Below are 24139 nucleotides of genomic sequence, written 5' to 3'. Positions count from 1 at the left end.
ATATCACAGCATCATCGTTTATAATGATCAAGATCGGCAAGCCCATTGTTTCATACAGTTATCCATTTACGGGCAGAAGATTCAACAGCTATCACGACACCTACTTCCTTAGTGAAACTCCAGGTCGATGAGGCGCTCGTAATGTTGTCAAGATACAAATCTTTGGTTTTATACTCTTTCGGGGTATAATAAGTCACTGGTCTTCAGTTTTTTCTTACTATTTGTTTAGAAATATAGTTATGATTATTTTTTAAATATTTTTTATTTTTTAAAATCAGTGTATCAAAACAATTTAAAATATAAAAAAATATTTTTAATAAAAAAATTATTAAAAAATATAATTTGCACCGTATTTTTAAATAATATCTTAATGAACATTTGCTTTAGTGCATTGCTACCGTATTAAAATTTTAAAACTAATTCATGGTTGAATGGGTGAATGAATGATACAGATAGGTATTTAAGAAAACCAACCAATTCCAATTGGTCTTTCAATACCATTGATTATTCAGTCTTTCGATGAAAACCAAACCAAGAAACTTATAATTTATAATTTACAAAACTCTAACCAGTTTTTCTTTTTATCATAAACCTATATATATATATATATATGCTAGATTTGTTCATAAAAATTAATAATTGATATATTGTATTAAGATTGATACGATCATTATTTTTATTTTACCAAGTTACTTTAAATCATTTCAGTTTTAATATAATTTTTAACTAATACGCGTGGTTTAATTTGAGGAGATGAAGTATGGAGTGGTAAGTATTATTGAAATACCAATGTTATTCTTAAAAACACTGCACTCTTCCATCTTACGTAATGAATGTCTCATAAATAAATAAAAAGTTGGCAACAAAAGAATGCATAATTCAAAATTCTGTTGTCTCACTCCGAGGAAAATTTCCTACTTCCATAACTGTGACGCATGCCTCTACGTCGAGGCTGGTGGCAAGTTTATGTTTTGTGGCATTATTCGTAAGCATATCCTTAGTTTTGATTTCAAGATAGATGTTGAGTAAGATATGTTAGGGATAGCATGCGGTGTGATAGAAATTTTCAGCGACCTCCTAGCTTGCTACCAATTTATTGTTACTGTGAAGAAGACGGCTTCCAAAACCATGAACAGTACTTTAGCACGTTTGATTCGGATAAAAGATCAGCAAGGAACGTAATGGACCTGCGTCATTTTGATCAGCTGAGCCCAGCCGTATTCCAGGCTTGCTTCAGACTTATGATTAGGGTAGATTATTCCATTGCTGCTCAGGCTTGGCTCTCCTCTTTTCTTTTCTCTGGTTTGATTAGCCCCACAACATCATCGATTACTGGTTTTCTTTTTTGAGTCTAAAATCTTATCTTTCCTCTTTCTTCCTTTATTTTAATTTGGGTTGAAAAGTCGAATTTCTTCGAACTAGAATTTGAAGTTGGGACGACGTGAGGAAGATATGGGTGCACGCTCCTAGATGTTAACGGTGAGGCTCCACTGGGCAGCTGCCCCCTGCCTCTCTCACGTTGGCCTTGGGACTCGAAAGCCGCATTAAACAAAAAACTGCTGCAGTGACTCGAAACTACTTTAATTTGAATGCTTTTCTTTTTTACTTTCAATTTCAGTCGTAAGATAACAAGCACGATATTCTAAGCAGCGTGGATTTTTTTATATCCTAATTGGAATTTGGCATGGTTTGAGCCTGCGGCTCACTACATTGCTCCAGTAAAAGTATTTCGATTCTTTCTGCAGCTTTCGCTACAACAGAGAGCAGTGAGCGAGTGAGTGAGAGTTTTACTCCGTTTTCATGAAAACTAAGGAAAAGGGACAAAAACGTTGAAGTTTTCTGTTCAAAAGTCTATTTTTTCTTTGAAAAAAAAACAGAAATGGAGAAGCGCTTTTTTCAATCCTCCAAGGACAACATTATTTTGGACACATTGAATGTTTTCCAGGTTGTTGTTCACTCCAAGTGCAAATTAGAGAACATGCTTCTCCATTATTTTTTTTCTTTCCATTTTAACGAGCTTGTTTGATAAAAATATCATGTTGAGTTTAGTCAACCGATCGGTCTACTGGTTAAAAATATGGAAAATTAAAAAAATTCTTACAAACACGGTAATTTTAACATGCTTAAATTTTATTCAATTTGAAAAAGAATGATTCGCTGCTTGAACTACTTTTTGTTTTTGTATTTGAGTGTGTTTTAAAGGTGTATTTAATTTGAAAAAAATATTAAATTAATATTCTTCTAGTGTTTTCTAATTATTTTGTACTGAAATAAAAAAAATATTTAAAAAATATTTTAAAACATTTTCAAAAAAAAAAAACTTCTAGAAAACACCTTGAATTATAATACCAAACAAATTATTTTTTTCTTAACATACTGTACCAAAAATTGTCGACGGATTTGATCATGGAAAGGATATTCTAAGACTCGTATAATTACAGCATGACGGTTCAAAAGCAACCATATATTATGTTTCCGGGTCCATAAGAAAAAATCTCTCAATCGTCGGTTATGACGTCGACAGTGAAATTAAGCAATTTTGACATGTTGATCACTACAATATGAAGGGATTATTATTACTTTCAAGTCTACACAAACGGGTCGATATAAGTACCAAAAGAATCTCTGCCCAAATCCAAACAATTCTTATCCATTATCGCGGTGTGCTGAGATATGTATTAGTAATCTTATCAATTGTATCACTAAATTATCATGTTTTAAGATAAATACTATTTTCAGTTTTATTTGACTGTTATTATGGATCGAAAGTCTCTTTAAGAAATCTCAACTTTTGATATTTTGAGGTGGAAGTCTTCGCATATGGTGATAAGAATTCAAATTATTTTAAAAAATAATTTCAAGGATTTTTCATTACTGAACATAATTATTCTATGTCTCTATTGTTATTGTAATATTATTAACTTCAAAACTCAATATATATATATATATATAATTAGTATTTTTAATATATAAATTTGACAAGAATATATATTTAAAATAAAATATTTTTTTGTATATTTATTTTATCTTATCTAAATAACAAGATAAAATATAAAAATAATTATTTATCTTGTATATCATGACTAAATATATCATTACTAAATATAATTACTACTAAATAGCCATAGGATCTACTGGACGGACTAAATAATTTCAACAATGAATACTGTTTTCTTTACTCTAGCTCTTGTCATGGCCATAAACAGACACAACGAGCGTGCGAGCTCCTTCAACTCTTCATGCTAATATGCGGCTTTCACAAAGCAAGATCTTAGTGTTCATCGTGGTGGATGAAGACGAAAAGAAAGAGCCATTGAGAGTCAGCACCTTCTCAGGCCCATTTTAAGCACATAATGGCGTGATTCACAAGCGAATATCAATACATCATCACACGATATTGCTTTAGAGGTTCGAATCCAAAAGGAAACACAGAACGAAAAAAAATAAAAACAAGCAACAGAGCGACACCATCACAGAATCATACCAAAGGTTTATTTACATTATAATTTGCAAATCCCTAACTCAAAATACTCTCTACACAACTTGATTTTGTACAAATTTCCCTTGTTAATCCATTCGCTCGTTGAAAAACAAGGAAGCAAAGAGAAAAGAAAGAACTGCCGATTCTCACTTAGAGACTCGTTACTTGCAACAATCATACAGAGGATTTGATTATAGTCACCAACTCATAACCTTCTCTACCTAGAATCTAAAAAAGCCCTCATTATTTTTGTCAACTCAATTTACTTACAAAGATGCTTCACATTTTTTACATGCATAAAGAATCCCTCGAAACAATTTTTACACTAGCAAAAGGATCCCCTCAGTTTCCCTCTCATAAGAACTTCAAAATTCCTCTTATAACTACGTACCGAAGTGATATCTGTTTTAACTCTTCTTTTTTAACTATGTACTTTGTGGAAAACGGGGTTTTAAGCCAAAGCAGGAATGCTGCAATTTCTACAATCCCTGTCAAGGCAATCAAACCCCTCAATTCTCACCACTGGTTTGTTTCCAAAATTTGCCCGAACCAATCCTCCTTTCCTTGGAGATGATGATGAAGATGATAAATCAATCGTGGGTGGCATAGGCGTGACCGGTGAGAGAGGGGAGAATTTCTCATCCCCAAATCTAGCATCTTGAATTAATGGGTTAGCTACTCTGCTTGGCGGCGACCCGCAAAAAAATGGGGGCGGCGACGAGGCTACTTGTTTGCAAAAAGATTGATTATCCATACCATAACCACCCTACAAAGAAACAAATTATTGCACTAAAAATCAAACAAGAGAAGAAATAGGCACCGACAAGGTTAATGGATGGTCCAAGAACATCTGTAACATATTCCTTTTCCTTCACGGTTGAAATGTTAGCCGCTGTTTATGGGACCACGTTCAGATTTTTTTAACATCACAAGAAATTCATAATCACAAAATAAGTTGAATAAACAGAGGGAAAAAAACCTACTACCTTGGTGAGGATTATGTCCAAAAACTCATTCCCTGCTTTTGAATCACAAAGCTCTGACTGGTGGCTGAAAATTATAAAATTTAATTCAGTTTCAATTTTTTCATGAAGAAAAAAAAGCAGTTGGTGAAAATTTTTAGGAAATATTACCTGAGCTGAAATCTGATAGACCTGGCAGGATGGTTGTTTAACAGACCGAACCGTCTGGGTTTGGGGCAAACCACTGGGTCTCTCCTGTCCGAGATTGGAACTGAAACGGAGCTCCGAATCTCTTCCCGGGTTGAAAAAGCGTTTTGTTGGATCGCACAGTGATTCATCTTTGCTGTTTTTTTGCCTTTTTTTCTTTGAACAAAGCCCTGCAAATAAAACCAGTAAAACAAATTGAGACCTTAAGAGTAAAATTCTACAAATTATTAACAGATCTCACAAAACATTTTTTTTCAAATAGAAGGAAGACAAGAAGCCGCCAGCGTCACACGCATGGCTGAAATTATAAAACAAAAACAAAAACAAAAACAAAAACAAAATTCCATAATTCACGAGCTAAGAAATCGAGATCTTCGAAAAAAATTAAAAAAACAGAGCTTTTATGGGATGTCAAATCTGAAATATTTGTGGATCTATCAATTCCACAAAAAAAAAACTGGAAAACTGCAGGTGAAAACATAATTAAATAGAGAAATGAGAAGAGGGGAGATTCAAAAGAGGGGGAGGCTGGTAGCTATTAGGTGTGTTACCTTTGGTTGCTTTAACTGTACAACTCAAGCTTAAGGAAAGAAAATTTGCAAAAGACTCTAAACTTTGCGAAGTGTTATGGCTAAGCTATAATGAACAGAAATGGAAAGAAGATGAGAAAGAAAACGTTGGAAGATATAAAGAGAGTGGCTATTTGGGGCTACAGAAGGGGATGGATGTCAGGGGTGGAAAGGATCAGCGTGTTTCAAAACAGAAGTTAAAGAAGACAGAGAATCAAAACGAAAAATAATTTACAGAGAGAGAGAGAGAGAGATGGAGGGAGGGATCGTTTGGGTATTGGGCAACGGCGCAGCTAAGATATAAATTAAAATAAATAGATAAATAAAAAGTAAGGGGGCTGCAAGAGCTAAATCACGCCAACAATAACAACCGCCTTTTTCACCGAGTCATTAGTAGTGGTTTAGAAATATATTCATATTGGTCCTAAATATGTCATGTTTCTTAATTACATCCTTGCACTTTTTTTCAAATTGATCCTGAAGTTATAATTTACTGTAAGATTCTGTTATTTAACCCAGTCATTTTTAATGCAAGTTATTATAATTCACTGATAAAAAATTATTACAATTGAAATTATACAACCCAGAAAATTCAATTAGAGAACAGCACAATGATCAAAGCAACATTGTTGTATATACAAAACAAAGTGACTCAGAATCTTCAATCAAACTTATTCCATCATTTAATATTTTTAGAATTCACATCCGACCATTCATGTAATATGATTCGTTTACATGCATATCATTTTCAAGAATGGATATGGTTTTTCAAGATTTAAATCTATTTCATGGTACTGTGGAATGCTAAGGGCTGCGGACCAGATTGAAAGATATATTTTGGAATCGGAATGATATAGTGAATGTTGTCATGTGCTAGGGACTAAATTGAATCTTTCTCTGTAATATTTTATTGTCACGCAGGCGGTGCCTCCCTCCCGCGAAAAATCTCATCGATTTTAGCACCCTTCTTTTAAAATAATATTATTTTGTAAAATATCTCTGAATATTTATCATCAAAATGAGAACGTAACCAAACTGTTCAAAACGATGGAAGCCACGGCCTTTTTTTTTTTTAATTATTATTTTGTTAGCACATGCACGGAAAGCATGCAGTTTTTTTTTTTTTTTGTTATTTGGGAATATAAAGCATGCAAGTTGTTGATTAAAAAAAAGAAGAAGCATGCGAGCTTAGCAAGGATTACAAGAACTCGCTTGCGGTTAAATTATTTGACAAAAAAATTGGGAATAGATTTATTTAATTCATGGATTTTTAGTAATATATTGAGAGAAAAATGAAATGGGAATTTAGAACTGATGTGTGGTCTTGACTCCTGATAAGATTTAAGATGCATCAATATATATATATATATATATATATATATATAGTCTGCCTTGAATATTCTTCCAGGTAAAGAATAGTCGACGGAAAGTTCCATGCCCTCGTTGAAATAAAGAAAAACAATTATCTTGCATCTTTCTTTCTAATGTGAAAACAACGGGTTGATAATGGAGGTTGAAGATTCGCAAGACGGTGAAGATGACGCCTCATATCATACCTGCTCTCTTTCTCTCCCCTGGGATATTACCGTCCATTCATTTTACTCTGCTTTCTTTAGACGATTAAGATAACGGTTTTTCAAGTGTTTTTTATTTTATTTTTAAATTTATTAAAATAATATGTTTTTTATTTTTTTAAATTTAATTTTATAACAGTATATTAAAAAATTATAAAAAAATTAATTTAAAATATAAAAAATAATTTTTTTTCAAAAACAGCTTTTAACACTCTTGTTAAAAACTCATTTATACTTTAATGCATTTAATATTAAAAATTTTCTGAGAAGATTTGTGGAGAGAAAAATGAATAATAATTTATTCTAATATTTTTAGTTTTTTGATGGATATATACGAATGTTTTTTTAGTAAGAAAATAATTTTCGCTTTTTAATTTGACCGGCCATTTGAGGCTGTTAAATCAGAAAAGAAAAAAAACAAAATTGCTTTATATATATATATATTTTTTATTTTATTTTATTTAGTAATTTTTTCGCCTGTCTCTGCGATGGGTCGGATCAAAATTTTGTTTAACGTAAAAAATAGAAGATTGAATTTTAAAAAATAAAAAACAAGAAGAGAAAAAAATGGAAAAAATACAAAAGGAAAAATATAAAAAAGGGGGCCACAACAGTGAAGGAGATGGGAAACCCCAATTATAATAATTAATTATCGAGTAGATTACAATTTAGTTGTCAACTAAAGGGCGTCAATGCATTGAGTTGTCGAGATTCGAATGGTTTTGTTCTTAAAACAATCTTTTACTGCCAAATTTTTTAATTTCATTTATTTTTTAGAGCATTATTTATTTTTTTTACTTTTTTGACCTAAAATTCTATTTAACCTGCAATATTAAACCGTTGAACTGTAATCAATTTAGTAGTTTTTGTCTCTAAAATACCTAATTTGTTGGTCAATTTTTCCAGTTTCATCTGCAACATTAAACCATTAAATGATCTCTCTCTCTCTCTCTCTCTCCCTCCCTTTCTTTCCTTTTTTTTTAAAAATTAATAATCCAAATACCCTCGAACATTAAAAACTCGTTGAAAAGTTTGAATCATCCCACACAAAACGAAATTTAGATTACACGAGCTCATTCAATTATTTTTTTAAGTTTTTGTTCTTTACTTCTCGTTATTTTGAGATCTGACTTTTTACTGGAGGAACCATAACAGCAAAATTGGATTGCTGGGAATTAGTCATCTATATTATCTTTAATTTGTTTCTCAAGTCTGGCCAGCATAACAGCTTGGTTTGTGAGTTCATCTTGCTAATTCGGGTTAATTCATAGTATTTATTTTTATTTTTATTTTTTAAAATTAGATTATTTAAAATTCTACTTTGTGATTTTTTTCCTTTTTAATAAGTATTCCTTTCTACTGGTCATCGTTAAATGAAACTATTCTATCAGACTTAATAGGGTCTACATGTTAACAATATTTAAATACTGAGTTCTTGCATTGTAAAAAAAAAAAAAACTTATCTTACAATAAAATACAAGCCATTTATTATTTTATTAGACTTGTGGCTATTATTTTTTAACACACGTCAACAATGTTTAAATATTGCTTTCTTACATTGTGAAAAAAAAAAACTTATCTTACAATAAAACACAAGCTATTTATCTAGTTGTTCATTGATATATATCCTTGAAGGATTATTTCAAGAAATGTAAAAGAGGCTGGTATGATAGTCCAAAGGGTATCAGGTATTCATATTTTTTATCACTATAATTCGAACCTCAAGTCTTTATAAGAAGTAAAATTGCTATAAATTGTATAGTTCATATATGAGTACTCTATCTAATTTAGTATATGAAACTCGATCCAGAAATATATTCGAAAACATATAGGTAGAGATCTTCACCACGATCTGAAAGTATAATAAATTTTTTTGATGAAATCCAGGGAAAAGAATCAGCAATTGCCCCGAAAATCAATATATCTTGGTAGGAAAATGTGTTTTTTTTTTTTTTTATATATACACTCCCATGGAGTAGGTTAAGAGGCTGTGAGATTTAATTTGATAGCATTTTGGTTAGAATATATACGCGCCCCCTGTCAAATCAGTCATTTCATTCCATGATCTTCAAGACATTTTCCATGCCTGTCTCAACCTAACGTAACTTTGGTGATATATACTCTTCATCGTACCTTAAATATACCAGAACAGATGCACAAACGTGTGAAACGATGCCATTTTTTATTTTTTTGAGAAATGAAAACTACGATGGTTAAGATTGGTTCTTTGCAGTTCATATGTACTGCATTTTCGATCTCCACCAAATCATGCAGACTAGCTACGATTTGATTTGGTGTGTTGGTTAAACTTAGCTACGATTTGATTTGTTGTGGTAATGATCCTGGTCCAAGGGCTACATGACAACGCAGACAAGGCCATGGTTATTATTAATTTCAACAAATCAAGCCAGAGCCTGCATATAGATGAAAACTGAGAAGCACAACATTTTAGCAACAATACATCAAAAATGATTTATTGAGAGAAAGGCAGCGACAAGAAGAAAGGTCGTGACTTATGAACCTATGGTTGATGCCATTTCCTGCTATGACCGACCACTGGAACACTTGGCCTAATTCATGCCATCATGCCCATATGTCATCATTCAGATAATCTGCTTACAACCTAGGATAATTAAATCAATTAAATTTAACTTGACAAGCAAGAAAGAGGGAACAGCAAGCAATTTTCAAGGTATGTGACGGCTTTTGCAAAAGTTTTAATCAACTCTATAGTTAAGTAAGTAGGTCCTTTTCTTTTTCTTTTTTTAAAGAAAAAATTACCATTTGAGCAGGGAGCCTTTCCTAACCACACTCAACAAGTTTGCAAGGGTAGTAAAGTTAGGTCTTGCAATCTGCCAAACATTACTAGTTTGATTAGTATGGCCCATTGTGCTTCCACTTGTTACTTACCTCCCAGAAGCGGTGCTAACTAAATCTCAGCTAAAGTGCGTGATCAATTGATTCTTTGTCAAAAGAGGCATAAATCCAAATTATTAACACTTAATTGCCAGAAGAATTCCATGCCTAATGCTCCTCTTCCCTCCTTTTTCTCACCACTTAACCAATTTAGGCGCCACGCAATATTGTTCAATCTAAAGCTACTGCGTCATGCTAGGAATATGACTGATAAAGCATATGGATTGTGTCTTAATCCATAGATTATGAGCAGCAAAGTGAAATAAGCAAGTGTGATTATGACAACTATTATTAGATTTGATAAATTGCACTGACTAGTATAAATCCCAAGTTGAGATTCTTATTTTGTGATTCTAACAATTTGGATCGATCAAGACAAAATCTAGTGGAGGGTGGGATGTGCGATGGCTTGGCTTTCCTTGTTGCCAATCTAATCCTGCGAGGAAGTTTCATCCACAAAGTAAATTTACTGGAAAAGACCCATGGTTGGATTTTCCTGGACTCGGTTTCTTCTGGCTGATATTATCCTCTTGTGATTATTGGATGATGGCACCACTGATTTTCCCAAGTGCCATTTTTACCCCCTTCCCAAAAGTTGATCTTGACATGAAAGCATAACTGGGGTATAATACTTTTACCGAGAGAGAAATTTTGGCTACTGGAGAGTGGAGACAAAGCGAGAGACGGAAGGAGGGAAGCTGCAAATTTTTAACCAAATTACAGAAAGGCATTAGATAAATAAATGAGATATAAATGCAAGAAATTACAAAATAGGGAGCAACCAAAAACACCTACCAAACAGAAAAATCTACTTACCCACATGCTGATTGAAAGTATAAAAATCAAAAGACAAATGATTTAAGCTGTGGCTGGTTCAGATGCGGCGGCTGCAGCTCGTTTCTTAGCAACTGATTGTTACACCCACTTCTTAAGGCCAGGCAAAACAGTAAGAGAGCATCCAGCAGCCTCAAGTTTCTCCTTGGCCGCTGCTGAAAAGGCACGAGCTTTGGTGTTCAGCTTGATACTCAGCTCTCCATCACCCAGAACCTAAATCCAAAAGAAAAAAAAGCATGTCTAAAAGTCAACTACTAGAAAACACTACTGTGATTTGTGGCTCTCACATGCAAATGACTTGATCTGTCTTCTCTCTTTTCTAGGAAATCAACTGGAGTTTCTTCATTCTATGACAAGCAGCAGACTAGAGATTTCGACCGCTGCAGCTTATAATTTCCATATACCAAAAATACCGACAATATATAGGATTATCATGGTAGTCTTTAAACAGCTGCAAGGACAGATAGTGGTATCATTTTAGCTCGATTTTCTAGGGTTTTGGAATCAAAATTCACATGACACACTACAAGATACCATGAGCTCACTGGAAAAAAAGGCCTCCTTTTTTGTTTGGTTAAAACACAATATACTAAGGCGAAACAGGTCTGGTTCATCTAGAACCTTTGCTTCAATTTTTATTTTTTCTACTACCACTATAAGAAGTAAAACACGTATCCCAACTGGAGGCATCAGAACCAGATAGAAACAGCATGCAACTGTTATTTCCACCACGCTGCACTTCATTAAATACCAAATGCAAGGAATAACGGATGCTCTGAAAACCAGAGGGGAGACCCGCAAGATATGGCTATATGTTGAACAATTTGGAGCTTCAAACAATATCAAAAAGAGGATGGGCAAATCCTTTCAGAAAAACCAAAATAATAATAATAATAATAATAATAACAACAGAAGGCAAACATACCTTCATTTTTAGTCACCTTATAAATGATATTTGAAAACCTCTCACCTGATAATAGAAGGCAAACATGCCTTCTTTTCACTTTGACAATCATCCCAGATTTATGGTTTACCTAGTTCAGAATTCCTAAATTTATTTATTCACATGTACTTATTTGTAATTTAAACACATTCATAATAGCATACAAAATCAGACTAAAGTGTTGATGGGCTTATGGCAAGAATAAACAGAATAGACATCTGAAACAAGTGGCCAAATTAAAATATCACGGGATGATATGAAGATCTTAGGTCTTTCTGTGTCACAGATATCACCTAAATCAAGAAAATAAGTAAACATTTCAAACATACCAGTGAAAGTTTTGTAAGCATATCAATCATAGATAGAACCATTACACACCTTCAAAGGGAGTGTCCTTTCTCTTCCTGATGGGTTGATCAAGTCTTTCTCCATTACAGTCTCTAGTGACACCTCATCTCCCTCTTGGAATCCTGCTGCTGCTATGTCTTTTAAGTTCATAGGGACATATTTTGGCAACCCCACATGCATACCTTTGAAAGACACAAAAGCATACCAGCGAGTTTATAAATATGAAAACATACATCATTAAGACATTCAAGTCTCCGTGTGAAGAAAAGTTAGCAAAAAAAAAAATTCAATTTCATGGCGTGTACAGTGAATGTGAATCAAACAAAAAGGCAATACAGGAACTTGTTGGCCCTAAAACATTCCATAAAGCACTATTGATGTAAACCGACTACGGTCAATCAAAAAATGAATCCTTCCCGACTTTCAAGTTGTGCTACATGGTTTAATTAAAAAGCACCAGAAACACAGAAGCGACCCTGTATACTAGATTCTTCACCACTTCTACAATCACAAGAGGTTTGAGAGAATTTCATATTACTCCACACTAAATGGTAGTGAGATGCCCATTTAGTTCACCCACCATTGATTGATCTTAGCAAGGCAAAGCCATGAATTTTCAAACCCATACTCAACTAACATTCATGGTGCTGGAATCTTTTTGTTCATGTCTATGATAGAAAAAATAGAAGTCACCAGCAAATTCCATCAATAGGTATACAAGGTTAACCACTCTATCCAGGACATTATGTGGTCACCATAACCACGCAAAGGCCTTTAGAATTGGGTATTTCTCAAGGTTAACCATTCTATCTGGGACATTATATGGTCAATATAACCACGGAAACACCTTCAGAATTGAGCATTGCTCATTTTAAACTCAAAGAAATAAAATGCTAGGTCAGTCTTTCTACAAGGATTTATTATGCATCAGCACCTCCTAGGGGAAACCATCACCAAGAATTCAAAAAAGAAATATTGAAGAAGTAACAAAAAGCAAAACTCATGGGGAAAGGACGAAACCTTTTTGCTCTATTCAGAATAAAGAGAACACTTTGTCAAAAGATGTAATTCAAGCTTGAAAGTAAACAGAAATCATTATTGAAATACTCTCAGCTCTATCCTTCTACAGAAATCCAATTACAGAAACATACATCAATAAAAATCTTCCCATAACAACAATGATAACAATCCTAATGTTCAAAACTGTTAATTGATCAAACATTAAAAAACGAATTCATTAATAATTTCCTAAACAATAAATTAAAGAGAAAGAAAACGAGAGTACCTCCAGCAATTCCACGCAATTTAGGGATACGGCGGTACAGAGGCATTTGTCCACCCTCAAACCCTTTTCGAACACCAGGACCAGACCGAGATTTCTGACCTCATGCCAAAACCACAACTTTTTCCTTGTCCTGCAGAGATGCCTCTTCCCTTTCTTTCTAGACCCCGGTTGCGGGCCCAGATTGTCCAGCCTGAACCACACTCCTGGAGATGTAGTAACCACAGAAGCTGCTGCTGCTGCTGCTTGGTTGATGATCACTAATGGTCTTTTCTTCTTAGAATGGTGTTTAAGACAAGTGAAGTTGCATGCCTTGGGCTTCAATCCAGTCAAGTTTCCCTGTCAAATAAAAAGAAAAACTAAACTAATAACGGGGGTGTTTTAATACCATGAAAGAATAGTTTTGATTAATTACATTACCTTGAATGGAGAAGAAGGGCAGCGAAGTGACAGAAAAGAAGCTGCTGCTGCTGCTGCCATTGCCATGGACTGAGCAGATGAGTAGCATGCGCGGGAGTGATTTCACAGAAATGGATAGGCTATAAGCTTCATTCTTCATTCTTCATTTCCGTTCCGTTCCATTTCTAAACGACGTGGTTTCTTTCCTGGTCCAAATTACTGAAGCCCATCTCATGTGTTATGGAGAGTCCAATCACAATATGGGCCTCATCTAAGATGCAGTTTTTTAACTGGTCTGATATAAAACCCAAACCCAACAGGCCATGATTTTTTCATGTTGATTTCCACTGGGCCTAACTCTTCGGCCTTGTTGATGTTGCTAAGATTTTGCAGAGTAAAAATTACCGTTGAAATTATATTTGCATATCAAATTTTTTAAAAACACTGTAGTTTGTATCTTGCACCAAACATTTTAGTAAAAGAAAATAAAAAAAACATTATTTTTATTCAATAACTAAAATACTCCTATATTAAATATTAGACTAAAAAAGGGTGCTCTAGAGAGAGATAAAAAGGAAATATTTCAACTTTGATGATTGTAGAGAGTGGAGGGAGGAGCACAGCGAAGGAAAATGGAGGGGGAGACAGTAGCAAAAGCACAATATACCCCTCAAAATTATAATCGGTAGGTAGGTGCTAGATAAGAATTATATACCCCTCCTTTTCTTTTTCTTTTTTCTTTTGTTTTTCTTGATCTGGATTCTCTCCCGTTAAATATAAGCCTAAATCAGATCTTGAGAAAGCCCTTCTCATTCAAGCTCTTAATGGTGTTTACGAGAGTCAAATCCATTGAAGTGAAGTTGATGCCCTAAGTTTTTGCTTTAGGATCCGCAATATATTTTTCATGCTAAAAGGAGTTGAGAACTTGGGATTTCACAAGGAGAAAGAAAAGGAAGAAATCAACTGATGTAAAGTCTGCAGTCTTATATATATGGGTATGCTTTATGATTAAAGAGACGACACGTGAATGCTCCATTAATTTTCTATAATACATCACATATAGCAGAAAATTATTCTGATAAGAAATAAAAAATAACACCTAAAAATCCAATGTAACCAATAATGATTCACAACCAAGTGAAATATAAAATTTTCGGAATCTATAAGAAAATAGACCTCATGTACTCTATACTTAATTTGCAATTATAAATTACCTTGTAGATCTTAAAAAAATAAATTATTTTAACAATTATAATGATTATGAAAGGATGGCAAGGATAATGTAATATCTTTTTCATATTTAGTAGTCACACTTAATTAGCCCTTTTCAATCTATTTTTTATGATAAAAACATTTTTTTCTTAAAAATAAAAATAAAAGTATCATGTTTCTTGTTAAAAATAAAATAAAAATCAAAACTACATTTATAATATTTTTCCTCTTTTATAAAATACCTCTTATATAAGACTATTGACCATTTGTCAATCATGTTATTACCTTATAACTAACATTCACATAAAAATAAAATAAAAAAATTAATTAAGATAAATTTTTAAAATCATAAATTATATCTAGATTTAATATCCCACATTTATATCTCCATGTATCTTGATCATATTCCACACATATTCAAAATCTATACAAATAAAAAGAAATTAATTTTATTTGCATGAGTAATTAAATTAAGTCAAGTCAAGTATTGACGTGTTCAAGTAATTAAGTTATTTTAGTTTTACTAAGGTTTAAGCATTGCTTGTATTTGTGATAACTGATAACTCATTTAAGCTTAACTCAAGCTTAAAATGTTTAACTTGTTTAAATTCATCGTTGAGCTTATAAATAAATTTAACAAAACCTTCACTTGATTATCAAATTAAAGGTTAATAATTGGATAACAATAGCAATCATATATAAGCTCATGATTACTAATGAGATGGTCTGAAGTTAAGAACAGAGGGGATCATGATTTTTTATTCAAAGTAAACTTTTATAGGGCCTTTGACTCGATATTAAGGACTATATAGATGATGATATGGTTCATATAGGGTTATGCATTTTATGGAAAAGTTTGATTAAGGAATATTTGTCTTCATCTAAAATGACCATCTTTATTAACATGTTTTCAGGTAAAGAATTCAGGTTCCAGATGACTCTTTGACATGGTAATCATTTATCCCTGTTTTTCTTTGATATAAAAGTTGAAGGTCTTTCCATTCTTTTTAGTAAGGCAGTAGATTTTGGATATTTTAGAAGTTCGAAAACGAATGGTGGTATGACTTTATCTCTCCTTTAATATATAGATGCCACTCTAATTTTTGCATCAAATAATTATGGTTCTCATCTACATGTTAAGAGGATCCTTCGCTGGTTTGCTCTTATATATGACCTTCTAGTAAATTATTCCAAAAGTTCTTTGATTGAAATTAATTTAGATAATGATTATGTCTCATAAATGGTTAGAAGTTTTTTTTTTGTTGCATGGTTAGAAGTTTTTTTTTTGTTGCAGTGATACTTTTCCAATTAAGCATATGGGGTTGCCTCTAAGTGTTGATCCTTGTTGTTTATCTACACAAAAATCAGTAATTTCTAATATCAAGTCTATATTAGTATCATGAAATGTTGAGCATAGTTGTCTGTATCTGCCTTATCAAGTCATTATTAAATTCTTTGCCTTTATTCTACATGTCAATGTTTATAGTGTCTAAAGGTATTTTTGGGTTTATATATGCTATTATTCAGAGGTTTTAATGGAGTGGTAGCTCAAATACTTTCAAGATGTGTAAGGTAGCATGGTTCAAGGTCATTCAACCAAAAAGTAGAGGTGGGTTGAGGCTTGGATCATTATATAATAAAAAATAACGCTATTTTTTAAAATGAATATGGCATTTAGAAGTTAGTAATTCAGGAAGCTGACAAGATTATATCGTGCATAAATATCAACTCACTTTTAAAAATGAGTTTCCTATGTTTGCTCGTCAACTTTTTCCAACATGGAGAGGGATTGTTAAAGTGTTAGTTTTTGATGACAGAATCAACAAAGTTATTTGTGTTTCTTGTTGCTAGAAGGTTGGTAATGACATAGCCCTTCGATTTTGGTTGGATGGGTGGTTTAATTATGCTCTATTAATGATGTTGTTTCCTTATTTATTTAGGTTATATAGTTAATATAATGCTATAATTCAGGAGGTGTATAATTCCAATACCAATTTAGTTACTTTGTCCTGGAATCAACCTCTAAAGGATAGAGAGTGTCAGCAATTGGAGTCTTTTTTTGTTAAAATAGAAAGGAATTTATTTATTTTTTATTTAGCTGATAGAAGGGTGTAGCGGTTAGAGAAGAATATGATTTTCATAGTCAAATCGGCTTGTACTCTCATTGATGATATTTGACATTTAAGATTTGAGAATTTTGATATTTTGCTCTGACAATATATATTTCATCCTAAAATTAAGATATTTTTGCGGTGGTTGTTGTCGTGTAGCCTGAGTATCACGGGATTTTTTGCTTATAAAAGAATTATTAGTTATTATGATACTTGTTTTTTTTTTTTGAGATATGAAAACTAAGACTATCAACCACCTTTTTATTTATTTGTTATATGACTGTTCAACTTTTTTTACAAGAATGAAATCATTTATTATATGAAAATTTCCAGCACAAAGTCATCTATATGCTTTGCTATGATATCTTGCACTTTATTTGGATTACCTATAATAAATTATTTTTTTGATGCTATTAATCATGATTGAGATAAACTTTATTATTTAATTTTTTATTATTTAGCTCAATAACTGTTTGTTGGATTTCATAATTTTACTTCTATAGGTATTGATCTAGTTAGATTTTCAAATTATGTGTTGAGATGGTCTAATGCTCATGATTCATATTTTTTATTGTTTCTTTGTTTTTTTACAGTAAGTTTTTCTTTTAGTTAATTTATCATTATTTTAATGGCATTGAATAAATCTTCATGATATCTGATTACTAAAAAAAAGAGTTAATAACTGAAATAAATAGTTTTTGGAAATGATATAAAATTTGTTTATTTTACAATATCTTACATGAATTCCCACATATAAGCTTACATGCATGCTTAGTTGTGAGCTCGTAACCATTAAAATTATCAATTGTTGTCCTTTGTACAATCGTACTCATTGTTTGTACTGTCAACCTTCTATTGGAGTTCCCTCCGTTAGCACATTAAGATAGCCACGTGATAGTCACACGATTTGTCTTTTAGAAGGCACGTGCCACAATCTTATCTGGTCTCCATTGAGGATTTCGTTGATTTATAAGCTGAATCTTGACGGAGATCGTGTCTTAAATATAGAAGATAGAGCTAGCGAAGGACTAAATCAAGATTCAAGAATCTCGTAAGTTGGGGATTAACTTGTTTTGTTAACTGAAAGTTCAGGACCAATTGGCCTTTTCAGTAATTGAATTCGAAATGTGAAATTTATTTTTTGGTTTATTACTGAAATGAAAGGGTTGTGATATTCTTTTCTCAGTAAATTGTAATTCGAGGAACGGGATTTCTTAGGATTCAGACTTATCAAGTAAACAAATACCTAGACGAAAGATTGGAGCAACAACTTCTTTAACCACCAGCTGGCCTCAACTATATATTTTTCTTGCCTAATTTATCTTCTATTCCAAGAACTGAATAAAAATAGAGTGTTCATCATTGCGGGAGTAGAATTGAAAGATTTGACAAAATTCTGAGATAAAATGTTGGTGGATTTTACTACCGGACACCTCCGAAGGAATGGACCACCTGTGAGAATCCAACCACTAACAAGAAAACTTTCAGATGTTTGGGCACACACGAGCTGCGCCCACTTGCTTGACCGTGTCATACAAATGGAAAAAAGATTTACATACGAAAGGAGTGTTATCCTAACATAATCAATATTACCATCAAGATATATAGAGTGGTCCATATGAACACCTGCTATATATTAATTTGCCTCTTGAAACACCAGTGGGCTCTATATATATGTTGCTTTGAGCTATTATTTTCAAGAGGAACACAGGTGAAGCAGGGTAGCCTAAGAGTACCCGAGGTTAGTAAGCTATATGATCTGTTTGTGTGCATCGATTGAACATTCATATAATCAAACACTGTTCACTGTCAACTTGGCAAAGCTAGTTTCAATCTCCGTAGTACTGTAAAAGCTAGTTTGGATAATAAGAACTGAACGTAGAATAAATTACAGTGAGAGAGAGGGAAAAAGAAAGAAAGAAAAGAAGCCAATACTGCTTTGCTTTTTGTTATTTCAGATTGGTTGAAAGGGACTGTAAATAAGCAACTAGAGTTTCCAAAGAATAAAACAATACTTTTTGTGGGGTTGAGACTATATCCCAACTTAGATCACAAAACCCTAATAATTAGATATTGATAGTAACACTTCCTTGATCCATTGGAAGCCAGGTACAGTATTGATGGCCAAGAAGCCTTACGCTTCAATGGGGACCATAAACTTGAAGCCTGCCCTTCTCACAACATAATGGGCAGGAGCAGCATATTTGCAGGGCAAGGCTTGTCTTGATTGCACTCAAGGTATAAGCAAAGGACACTGGTGTTTGATTGCCATCTCTTATGCTAAATCTTTTTAGCAATTTTCTAAATATTTCTCGCATATATAAATCATTGAACTCGAGACTAGTTGTTCTAGGGCAATAGACCTAGCCTCCCTCCTGTAAGGAAAAACTAAGGCCTCTCTCGATCGAACCAAATGACACGACCACGTCTGCCTGACCCTCTCCCCATTCACCCCTGCCCCTTTTAAAGTCACGAGACCACACTGTCCCTTGTTGTTCTTTCAATTTGAGAGAGAGAGAGAAGGAGATGAGTTCAGGGGTTTGGCAGAGAAACTGGGAGCTTTCAAAGCTCCTTTCCCCCCCCCTTCACTCGACTAGCCTCTTTATTGCAGTCTCAAACTGAAGTCATAATTTTATAAAGCTTTAGTTATTTTCCCATCTGAAAGAGTGTTTACCTCATTTTTTTCTGTCTGTCTCTGTCGGTACCATGTAGGTCATCCCTGCAAACCCCTTCCACTCACACCTCTTAATTTCTCTTATCTTCTCCCTTACCATCTCAGTCTTCTCTTACTCTTCAGCACTCCTTCTAACTCTTTCTTTTGTGTCCTTTTGCTTTCTAATTTGTTTTTCCAGGAGACACGAGAATAACCCATTAGACCTCAACAACTTGCCCGAGGATTACTCTAGAGATGGTAAACAAGTCCTTGATGAAGGCTCCTCCTCTGGTATGCGCATCTATCTTTCTATATATATAACAGAAATACGAGTTTAATACAAAATCCCCCCCCCCCAAGTCCTTCTCCTTTTCATTTTAGAAAAAAGACCAAACAATATAAAAACAATTAAGAAAATGGAAGATCACCATGATTTTGCGGAAAGAAAATGAATGAGGGTCGGCAAAATTCATTCTTTCCTCACTTTACCCATTTTTTTTAAAAAATAATTACATACTATTTGACATCATGAAGTCTCAATTGATACAATAAAGAAAAGGAGATGGAACGTCAAGAGCTAAAAAAAAAAAGGTTTAGAGAGAGATCGGTAACTAGGGTTCGGCTTTTGGTGCTAAGAATGGTCTCATCTAAGTTGCTCTAATTGGCTGCTTTTTTTTTTTGCAGGCTGCAGGAAAAAGAAAAGCGGCGCTAAGAATGGGAAAGAAGAGTGTGGTAAGGTCTATGAGTGTAGGTTTTGTTCCCTCAAGTTCTGCAAATCTCAAGCTCTTGGAGGGCACATGAACCGACACAGACAAGGCAAAGTCTTGTCCTCCCTTTCTTCACCTTCTATCAACATGTGTTAATCAAATACGTCAAAACATAGTACCTTTCATCTTATACTTTTTAACGGGAGAGTATGATTTGCCATGAAAATTATTAGTATAGCGTGGTCGTGTCAATCTTGAGGAAAACTAATTTGATTTGTTGTTCAAATTCTTGCGTGTCTTTGGTTATTTGATACCTTGATTGATTTGATTTGTGTCGCTGGTCGGTCAGAGAGGGAGACAGAAACATTGAACCGGGCTCGCCAACTGGTGTTCAATAGTGATACTTTAGCAGCCCCTGGGGGTCATCCAGGGTACGTAACTATGTGCACCCATCATCTTTATCCAGCGTTGCTCTCTTGCTCTTGTCTTATCTCCTCCATTACTCCATGCTTTCTTTATGGGGTTTCTATGACTCCATCCTCACTTCTTTTCTTCACATCTTACAAATGGAGAAGGAAACATGACGATCCTTAAAAGCAAAAAATCAAATGACCAACAGATACTGTTTTCTGTTTCGAAATAGAAAGGTATCTTTTCATAATGTTCTACTTTTAGAAGATTCCTACGAGCTACATTGTTTTATCTCATGTGATCAGCGATTCAAAGATCGATCCTCCACCTGTTTTGTTCCGCGAAAAAAAATGTATACCCGTTTTGATTTCATAGCAACAGAAAAGAACACCTATATATGTTTGATTTCACATCTTGCTGTTTTGCACTAAAGATCATGGACATTATTTGATTCCAATCATAATATTTCTGTTTAATCTCAATAGCGACAAAGTTCATGATTATTATATACTTTATTGCGTTCTTCTTCTTCTTCCTGTCTTAGAACCACTACAAGCTATTTGAAATTGTAAGAGTTGACTAGAAAGGAAATTATTTTAACATCATATTTACTTAATTCCAATGTTTGAAATGCTTCGACAACACAAATGGCTTTTACAGTGAATTACAATTAGATATATTTATAGATTTTTAATTCAATAAAAAGGGTATGATTTGCTTTAGAATTAACCCATTAAAAACTAGTCTCACCGACGCCCTTCTTTCTTTCCTCTCTCTCACGCATATGCTTAGAATGTGTTTTCTTAGAAACGAGGACAAGTTGGACGAATGATGTATTTTCACTTTCTCAAGTTAAAATGAATTCCACAATTTCATAACTCATTTTAAACAGAAAATCTCAGTTAGCAGATTGAATCGGTTCGATCTACTTAAATTAGTTGAAATCAATTTCATCATAGAATTGGTCCCAAACAAGTTGCTAAGAGACCAGATTCTTCTACTTAATAATATTCTTTGCAGCTGCCATCCGATGGGAACAGGGAGCTACATTCCAGCAGGCAACATTGGAGATCCATTTAGATCTGTGTACCCACCAAGACTGTTCCCTGGCTCTTCATCAACTCTCTTACCAGCACCACCAAATCAACATCCTCATCAATCATATCTATACACGCCTCCTTCACGCCTCCCGGCTTATAAATCGCAGTATCCTCAACAGCCCATCAACGATTACTACATAGGACATGTACTCAACAACACTTCACAAACATACCCTTCCCACCAGAACATGAACTACAACATGGGTGGCTCAGAATCCAATTACACTTGCATTGGTGCACCAGTAGGTCACGGTGGGTTCGGACCTGGTTCAAGCCGTAGCACGGAAGGAAGTGGTAGAGATGGATCACTGAGCAATCAGGAGGATGGTTTGAATTGGGGAAGGAACCATGCAGCAGGAGGACAGCAGCGGTGTTTGGATCATCCTTCATCGATCAATCGGTTTCAAGATGGGTTTTAAAGATTGTTTTTGTTTTTCTTTCTTTTCTCTTGTTCTACTTTTGTGGGATTAATGGTAGTATTGAATGAAGCATATTGATCTGCCTTGACACGGTACCCATGGAGAGAGATAAGAGAGGGACTTAACAAACTGACGAATGGGGTCGTGCAAAGGAGGAGAGAAGTTTTTGCTTTTTATGTACAGGGATTGGTGCAGCTTTCTGAGCTCATGGACACTCTCAGCTACTTTGGCTTGGAGCTGTGGGGTTTGGATGGGGGCATATGTTGGTGTTGGTACTGTAATTGTACAAACCAACTGAGAAAGAGAGGGGACTTTAGGCTATATAGGTTGTGAGATGGGACAAGGAGTCCGATTTGAACTGAAAGCTCCTAACCCCCTTTCGCATTTGGACTTTGATTTTGCATGGCTGCTTTCCTTTATACTGGCATTTTTTTTCCCTTTCCTTTCCTTTTGCTGTTTCTTCTATTTTGTGGCTCTACACAATATCTTTGACCAAAAAGGAGTGAGAAGGTGAGGGCAGCGTTTTTAGAAGTATTTTTTATAGTTATTTTTTAAAATATTTTTTATTTAAAAAAATATATTAATAATATATTTTTAATTTTTAAAAATTATTTTTAAAAACAACGTATTAAAATAATTTGAAAACTCAAAAATATATTAATTAAAAATAAAAAATGAAAAACTCAAAAATATATTAATTTAAAGTAAAAAATTTAAATTTTTTTAAAAACTTTTTTAAAATGCAATGCAAAATACGTCATTATAATTAAACGCTTCTCTCCCACACACACAATGCAAAATACGCCATTATAATTAAACGCTTCTCTCCCACACTCAACAGAAATTGGTATCTTCTGGTTTCTTGAAACATTTATGGTTAAACCATAGCTTGCACAATACGGGCATTAATGACATGGAGAAAATACTTATGGGTCAAGAGTTTCATTGACCTGCTCTTGATTGCTGAAACAATAATTATAAAAACATCTGTCTACAAAAGTCTGTGGGTGCAGCAAATCTCTCTCTTCTTATTATTGCTGCGGTGTTTTTTTTATACTACATATGTATTTCACTAACTGCAGTTTTAGTTCCTAAAACAATAAATCCTTCCTTCCTCTCTCTTTCAGTTTCCTCTATGGATCCTTGATAACTAAACAAAACAAGACAAATATGGTAACATCTAAAGTTGAGAATAAACCATTCACATTAAGTTAAGGTTCAACTATTTTGGTCGAAGCTTAAATTTAACTCTTCAATTAAACCATTAGCAGTGGTCAGAAAGTCATGATCTGACCAATAAATAAATAAAAGAGGCAAGGTGGGTTTTTTTAAGAGAGCTTTCTTCTTGTATTTACTTCTGTGCACCGATAGAAATGCTTTAAAAGATTTAAATTATAACTAATCCAGTTAAATTATTAATAATTAGCATATATAGATTGTTTATATCTTATGGTTGAACGGAACAAAAAATAATAACATCTAATTCAGAAGTGAATAATCGGAGGGGGTTGGTGGGTACGTATATATGCTTTGTTTTACTGGGGATAACATGGGGATAACTTATGGGTTTAGCCTTGAACAACTTGATATAACAATTTATTGGCTTTTAGAGTAGTTTTTCAAGTAATACAAATTAAGGGAGTTGAGGGTAATTTTTAGAGAGGATTGATTACAGTGGCCAGAGCATAATACACATCAAGCTTTGGCAACTTGGATTAGACAATTTTAATCCCAGGTATTTATTGCTGATCATTCGTTTTTTTTTTCCCCATTCAATTGATCTTGCAACTTGTTTCTTCCAATTTTGGACAATTCATGTGCTGTTAAAAACACTCTGGGAGTTATAAAGCCATTGATTATTGTTACGTACTGAGTTAGTACACATACTGAGAAAAATTAATGCAGCTGCCTGAGCTGGGAGCCTCAGAAGAAGGTCACAGTTCCGGCCAAATGTTTCATTTGAATTGTTCAACAAAATGAGGACTTTCAGGTGCTTAAAAATGCAAAATTT

The 24139-nt window shown here is 33.7% G+C and overlaps 3 protein-coding genes across 4 annotated transcripts; 1 reads left to right on the top strand and 2 right to left on the bottom strand.

The window, feature by feature from the left end:
• Window positions 1–3475: 3475 nt before the first annotated feature.
• Window positions 3476–5519, bottom strand: LOC105113388 (uncharacterized). Of its 2 annotated transcripts, none has more exons than XM_011009555.1 (4): window positions 5186–5519; window positions 4615–4820; window positions 4468–4531; window positions 3476–4247 (listed from the first exon to the last, which is right to left on the bottom strand). In XM_011009555.1, the coding sequence occupies exons 2-4, from the start codon at window positions 4779–4781 to the stop codon at window positions 3933–3935; spliced, it is 546 nt and encodes a 181-aa protein (XP_011007857.1). In that variant the 5' UTR covers window positions 4782–4820; window positions 5186–5519; the 3' UTR covers window positions 3476–3932. The 2 variants fall into 2 exon arrangements, with proteins under 2 accessions (XP_011007857.1, XP_011007849.1); XM_011009547.1 differs by having other exon boundaries at window positions 5202–5518.
• Window positions 5520–9902: 4383 nt separating this feature from the next.
• LOC105113379 (50S ribosomal protein L15, chloroplastic) lies at window positions 9903–13669 on the bottom strand. Its single transcript, XM_011009538.1, is given in 7 exon segments — window positions 9903–10407; window positions 10505–10756; window positions 11865–12016; window positions 13120–13220; window positions 13222–13275; window positions 13277–13455; window positions 13537–13669. Coding segments are annotated over 6 exon segments (684 nt in total). The 5' UTR covers window positions 13603–13669; the 3' UTR covers window positions 9903–10407; window positions 10505–10624.
• A 5537-nt stretch (window positions 13670–19206) lies between these two features.
• On the top strand, window positions 19207–22547 carry LOC105113376 (zinc finger protein JAGGED). The gene is made up of 5 exons (XM_011009533.1): window positions 19207–19546; window positions 19691–19782; window positions 20176–20307; window positions 20548–20629; window positions 21630–22547. Coding segments are annotated over exons 1-5 (807 nt in total). The 5' UTR covers window positions 19207–19544; the 3' UTR covers window positions 22129–22547.
• The last annotated feature ends 1592 nt before the right edge of the window (window positions 22548–24139 follow it).

This window comes from Populus euphratica, unplaced genomic scaffold (assembly GCF_000495115.2).
Source record: "Populus euphratica unplaced genomic scaffold, PopEup_1.0 scaffold5.1, whole genome shotgun sequence".
In the NCBI taxonomy this organism is placed as follows: Eukaryota; Viridiplantae; Streptophyta; class Magnoliopsida; order Malpighiales; family Salicaceae; genus Populus; species Populus euphratica.
The sequence above is the reverse complement of the archived record's forward strand: the minus strand, read 5'-3'. Positions and strand labels throughout refer to the sequence as shown.

Coding starts and splice junctions, on each gene's coding strand:
- LOC105113388 (XM_011009555.1), bottom strand. CDS start 4,781: ATGAATCACTGTGCGATCCAACAAAACGCTTTTTCAACCCGGGAAGAG. Junction 4,532..4,614: donor TCTATCAGATTTCAGCTCAG/GTAATATTTCCT, acceptor TATAATTTTCAG/CCACCAGTCAGAGCTTTGTG. Junction 4,248..4,467: donor TGGACATAATCCTCACCAAG/GTAGTAGGTTTT, acceptor GTTTCTTTGTAG/GGTGGTTATGGTATGGATAA.
- LOC105113376 (XM_011009533.1), top strand. Junction 19,783..20,175: donor TGATGAAGGCTCCTCCTCTG/GTATGCGCATCT, acceptor TTTTTTTTGCAG/GCTGCAGGAAAAAGAAAAGC. Junction 20,630..21,629: donor GCCCCTGGGGGTCATCCAGG/GTACGTAACTAT, acceptor TATTCTTTGCAG/CTGCCATCCGATGGGAACAG.